Source organism: Phaethon lepturus, unplaced genomic scaffold (assembly GCF_000687285.1).
Source record: "Phaethon lepturus isolate BGI_N335 unplaced genomic scaffold, ASM68728v1 scaffold39361, whole genome shotgun sequence".
NCBI lineage: Eukaryota > Metazoa > Chordata > Aves > Phaethontiformes > Phaethontidae > Phaethon > Phaethon lepturus.
The window spans coordinates 1-3,404 of NW_010520508.1; the positions used below are offsets into that span (position 1 = coordinate 1).

General features: G+C 47.4%; 1 protein-coding gene across 1 annotated transcript; it reads left to right on the plus strand.

Moving 5' to 3' along the window:
* Nucleotides 1-1,140: 1,140 nt before the first annotated feature.
* Nucleotides 1,141-3,044, plus strand: DRD1 (dopamine receptor D1). The gene has a single exon (XM_010297408.1). The coding sequence runs from the start codon at nucleotides 1,654-1,656 to the stop codon at nucleotides 3,007-3,009; it is 1,356 nt and encodes a 451-aa protein (XP_010295710.1). The 5' UTR covers nucleotides 1,141-1,653; the 3' UTR covers nucleotides 3,010-3,044.
* Nucleotides 3,045-3,404: the final 360 nt, after the last annotated feature.

The following is a 3,404-nucleotide window of genomic DNA, read 5'->3' on the forward strand; positions in this document are numbered from 1 at the left end:
GTTAGAGGAGGTGAAGGGGGGTTGCTCTTTGCCCGCTGCGTGCCTCCATGCCTGTCTTTCCCTTGTCTTCATCCTTTAGGAAGGAGACGCCAGGCAGACAGACCTTTCCTGGAGGGGCGATGCTGCCGAGCCCTGCCCCGGGCAGAAGAAAGCCTTTGCCGCCGGGCCCCCCCGGCACCGGAGATGCGCGGCCCGGGGCAGGCTGCGGGAGAGCGTGAGGAGCTGCCTGCGCTTTTCTGAGAGGCAAAAACCGTGCTAAAGCTGGACCCGATCCCGGGAGCGCAGCCCCGCTGAGCAGGAGGTGGGATTATTCCGGGGTAGTTACGGAGAGCTGTAACCTGGCAGCAGAGTGTTAAAGCGACTTGTCCTCGCTGGAAGAGGAACCCGCTGCGGGCACCGCCGGTAGCGTGGCCGACGGGAGGTCACTCGGGTCCTTGTCCTCCTCTCGCCCTCTTTCTCCTTCCAGTGGACGGCAGAAGAAAGAACTGGTACTCAGCTCTTGCCAGTATTGGGAATACCGTGCCTTTTGCCTGGGATGATTTGCCCTGATGTGCTGCTTCGACAGGATGTACAAAGTGCGACTGGGACTGATCCGGCCAACAAAGTTTGCAGGGTGATCAGCAGGGGCCGTGGGATGGAGGTACCTGGGCACACGCCGGTGGGGTCCGTCACGCACGATCCGACAGCACAGACCTGCTGCTCCCTTGAAAACTAAGTCCTGATGGTCAAACTCTGCCGGCTCCTGTTCTTACTTCTCCCCTGCCAATTTGCACTTTCAGGGAAAAAACCACACACGCGCCTGATGCAATGCAGTGTTTCTGTGTTGGTTTTGTATATAAGATTTGCTATGCAATTCCAAAACTAAAAGAGGAGGAGAGACGGCCCTGCATCCCAGAGCAGACAGAGAATCAGAGCTGAAAGGTAGGAGCCAGCATTTCTCGTTTAAATAAACCTAAGTAACCTGAGCTACTTCTTACCGAAAACCTTTAAAACACACCTACTGTATGTTCATGTTCTTTGTCTCGGAAGTGTAAAACAGTTTGAAACAAAGTGAAGATTTGCTCTCTGACGCTGCCCCGAAACAGAGAACTGATGCGTCTAGTAACAGGAGTGTGCCAAGGAGGAAGGATGGAGTGTTTCATCAGTGAGACGTTTAGGAAACTAAGCTAGAGAAAAAGCACCTCGTATAGTACGCTTCAGTAGATATGAAGGGCTAGTGCAATGGACACTGGAAACACTCGATCAATAGCCTATTTAAGTGGGAATATATGCAAGCATGGAAAAGTGATTGCTTTCCTGTCTGTGGGGTATATTTGCAGAGGAGAGCAGCAGAACATTTGCAGGTGAACTGTCTGAATTAGGCTACTTCATGCTGGGGTGGTGCAGTGTGTTTCTGAAGGGATTGCTTAAGAAACCAGTCTGTAGGGTAGACTGTGTTTGTGCGTCTTCAGTTCCTGCCCATAGAGCTTTTGGTGTTGTTCAGGGAGATTCAAAGTGGGTGAAGTCCATCTGGGGGCGAAGGGACCGTAAGAAAGGACCTGTGGTCTGTTTGGTGGTGAGTAATTAATGGACGTCTGATGTCTCTGATCTCTGCAAGGAAAGGAGCTGATGTCGTCATGAAAATCATGATATGATTTTCCCTCAGGAGAAACTATGACTTGGAACGACACCACTATGGACGGGGAAGGGTTGCTGGTGGAAAGGGACTCTTCCTTTCGGATCCTCACGGGCTGCTTCCTCTCGCTGCTGATCCTCTCCACGCTGCTGGGAAACACGCTAGTCTGTGCAGCTGTCATTAGGTTTCGCCACCTCAGGTCCAAGGTGACCAACTTCTTTGTCATCTCCTTGGCCGTGTCAGATCTCCTAGTGGCAGTTTTGGTCATGCCTTGGAAAGCTGTGGCCGAGATCGCCGGCTTCTGGCCTTTTGGTTCATTTTGCAACATCTGGGTGGCCTTTGATATTATGTGCTCAACAGCCTCCATCTTAAATCTCTGTGTCATTAGTGTGGACAGATACTGGGCCATCTCCAGCCCATTTAGGTACGAGAGGAAAATGACCCCCAAGGCAGCCTTCATCATGATCAGCGTGGCGTGGACTTTGTCTGTGCTGATTTCCTTCATCCCTGTGCAGCTGAACTGGCACAAGGCTACAACCACAAGCTTTTTGGACCTAAATGCCAGCTTACAAGGTATAAGCATGGACAACTGTGATTCTAGCCTAAACAGGATGTATGCCATCTCCTCTTCTCTAATTAGCTTCTATATACCTGTGGCCATCATGATAGTAACTTACACGAGGATATACCGGATTGCTCAGAAGCAAATACGACGCATCTCAGCTTTGGAGAGAGCAGCAGTGCATGCCAAGAACTGCCAGAACACGAGCGGCAACAGAAGCAGTATGGACTGCCAGCAACCAGAGAGCAACTTCAAAATGTCCTTCAAGAGGGAAACGAAGGTTTTAAAGACTTTGTCGGTGATCATGGGGGTGTTTGTGTGCTGCTGGTTGCCATTTTTTGTATTGAACTGCATGATTCCCTTCTGCGAGCCTACCCAACCGTCCAAGGGAGCAGAAGCTTTCTGCATTAATTCTACCACCTTTGATGTTTTTGTTTGGTTTGGATGGGCTAATTCTTCCCTGAACCCCATCATTTATGCCTTCAATGCTGATTTCCGCAAGGCATTTTCGACTCTGCTAGGATGCTACAGGCTCTGCCCTATGTCCAGCAATGCTATAGAGACTGTTAGTATTAACAATAACGGAGCAGTTGTTTTTTCGAGCCAACATGAGCCTAAAGGCTCCAGCCCCAAAGAGTCTAATCTGGTTTATCTGATTCCACATGCAATTATCTGTCCGGAAGAAGAACCTCTCAAAAAGGAAGAAGAGGGTGAACTATCTAAGACCTTGGAGAAAATGTCTCCAGCACTGTCGGGTATCTTGGATTATGAAGCTGATGTTTCTTTGGAAAAGATCAATCCCATTACACAAAATGGGCAGCATAAAACCTGAACAGTAAGGTTTACCCAACAAGACATAATAGTGTATATTGTAATAATCTTAAAAAAACCCACAAGATTTTTGGTAAGAAACTAAGCTCTAGGGAGAAATACACATGTATACCAAGACCATAATTAATTTTCCTGGAATTCAAAGCAAATTTAACATTTTAAACAGTAAACAGAAAAAGATACTGAAAATCAGTTTAAAAAAAGGATATTGAACTGTACTGTTCATACTGAGGAAAATACACAAATTTAGATACAGTGCAGTGGCAAAATATTGCTTCTCTACACAGAGAAACAAATTTCTAGTTTAAAATGAGGCAAAAGGTAAATGTTAAGTATTTAAAGATTAATGTTTACTAGAAATTAAAAGATTGCTGTGTCTTGTGATAGTGGGTGTTA

Coding starts and splice junctions, on each gene's coding strand:
- DRD1 (XM_010297408.1), top strand. CDS start 1,654: ATGACTTGGAACGACACCACTATGGACGGGGAAGGGTTGCTGGTGGAA.